The sequence below is a fragment of the Octopus bimaculoides genome, chromosome 3 (assembly GCF_001194135.2).
Source record: "Octopus bimaculoides isolate UCB-OBI-ISO-001 chromosome 3, ASM119413v2, whole genome shotgun sequence".
In the NCBI taxonomy this organism is placed as follows: Eukaryota; Metazoa; Mollusca; class Cephalopoda; order Octopoda; family Octopodidae; genus Octopus; species Octopus bimaculoides.
In genome coordinates this window covers 46012700-46014610 of record NC_068983.1, presented here as the reverse complement: position 1 = coordinate 46014610, position 1911 = coordinate 46012700, and the positions used below count along the sequence as shown (strand labels likewise).

General features: G+C 33.8%; 1 protein-coding gene across 1 annotated transcript in view; it reads right to left on the bottom strand.

Moving 5' to 3' along the window:
* Nucleotides 1–1911, bottom strand: part of LOC106872296 (zonadhesin) — a 79108-nt gene that overhangs the window by 37351 nt on the left and 39846 nt on the right. The window contains exons 19-20 of the mRNA XM_014919235.2: nt 1513–1623; nt 655–765 (exon numbers count right to left, since the gene is read on the bottom strand). Of these exons, the coding sequence (XP_014774721.2) occupies nt 655–765; nt 1513–1623 (222 nt within the window). The remainder of the gene's footprint in view (nt 1–654; nt 766–1512; nt 1624–1911) is intronic.

Sequence of the window (1911 nt, the reverse complement as noted above, 5' to 3'; positions counted from 1 at the left end):
AATAGTATTTTAGAATGTCTAATGGAATTTAAAATTATTTTAATGCGTTTGTCTGCATTTAAACTAATTAAATATTATTTTGCAGAATAACAGAATTAAAATTTCTTTGATTAAAGCCCTTCCTAACATGGAAGTATCCATAGAACATTTAAAGCACACGATGCTTTATGAGTACAAAAAAGGAAACTCTGCAGCCGAAGCGACTCGAAACATACACTCAGCTTATGAGAAAGAATGCTTGAATGAAAGAACTTGCAGAAGATGGTTTGCAAAATTCACAAGTGGAGATTTCAGCCTTGAAGATGAAGATCGAATAGGACGTCCACTTGAGTTTGATGATAAGCTCCTTGAGGCATTACTTGAAAAAACTCCTGCATTATCAGTTGAAGAATTGGCAATAAAACTTAGTTCAATCCATGCAACTGTTCATCGTCATCTTTCAGACAATTCATGAGGCACCCATGTTCCAAGTTTAGGAACCTTTCCAAGTTGTTGAAGATGACGATGAACTAAGCTTGTGTGTATGTTAAGTGAGTATAAATATCTGTCCGTTTTTGGTGTGATCACTTACGACTAAAATTAAATTTATATGATCTGCACTTTCACACACAGCCCGACGCTTGCGTGTGCTTATTATGAAATGTGAGTACCAACCTATAGAACAGTCTTCTCCTCTGTATCCTGGGACACATTCACATTCGAACTTATCTCCCTTGTTTGTACATTTACCTCCATTCTTACACGGATTGCTACTGCATGGATCAACTGGAAGTAAGAAGTACATTAAATATTTAGTATCCTCGCTTTTAAAGATTAACTCTGTCAGCATATGACGCTATACTGACAGCAAATTGTTTGTCTATTTAAATACTGCACTCAATATAAAATACATTCAAGTTGAATACAAATAGTTTTTAAAAGAATTAAAAGATTATGAAATTTATCAATATTTTCATTAAAAAATAGTCGATGTTACATTAGGAGATTTCTAATTGCGTAAATTATTAAAATTTTGGTTGTCTATCTCAGCAATGGCAATATGGACTGTTTGATGTCACATTGTATCGGAAGATTCTTATGTTCCCAGAATCAGTGGATCCAGAATATCCCGTTTACCTTGGAACAATATCTCTTGCCTTTTCTTCGCTTTGGTCTATATGAAGTAAGAAAGGGTGCAAGCACAAATAGGGCCTCTCTATATATAGAATAAAAAAATATTTGTTTCACATTTTCAGAGGAGCCCAGAAATTTCGGGAGAGTGGATAAGTGGATTTTATCGATCCCAGTGCTTAGTTGGTACTTATTGTATCGACCTCGAAAGGATGAAATCCAAAGTCGACCGCGTGGGAAAGATAACAGAATAAAATAATAATGGTTTCGATTTTTGGCACGAGATTGTAAGTCGATTTAATCGACCCCAATGTTTAATTGATATATATTTTATCGATTTGACGGGTGAAAGACAAAGATGGTTTCGGTAGAATATGAACAGAATCAAACAATATTACTAACCTATAGAACAATCGTCTCCTCTGTATCCTGGGACACATTCACATTCGAACTTATCTCCCTTGTTTGTACATTTACCTCCATTCTGACATGGATTGCTACTGCATGGATCAACTGAAAGTTAGAAGTACATTAAATATTTAGTATCCTCGCTTTTATAGATTAACTCTTTCAGCATATGACGCATTGCTGATAGCAAATTGTTTGTCTATTTAAATACTGTGCTCAGTATAAAATATATTAATGTTGAATATAAATAGTTCTTAAAAGAATTAAAAGATTATACAATTTATAACCATGTCGATGTTACATTAGGAAATTTTTAATTGCGTAAATTATTGAAATTTTGGTTGTCTATCTCAGTAATGGCAATGTGGACTGTGATGTCACATTGTAACGGAA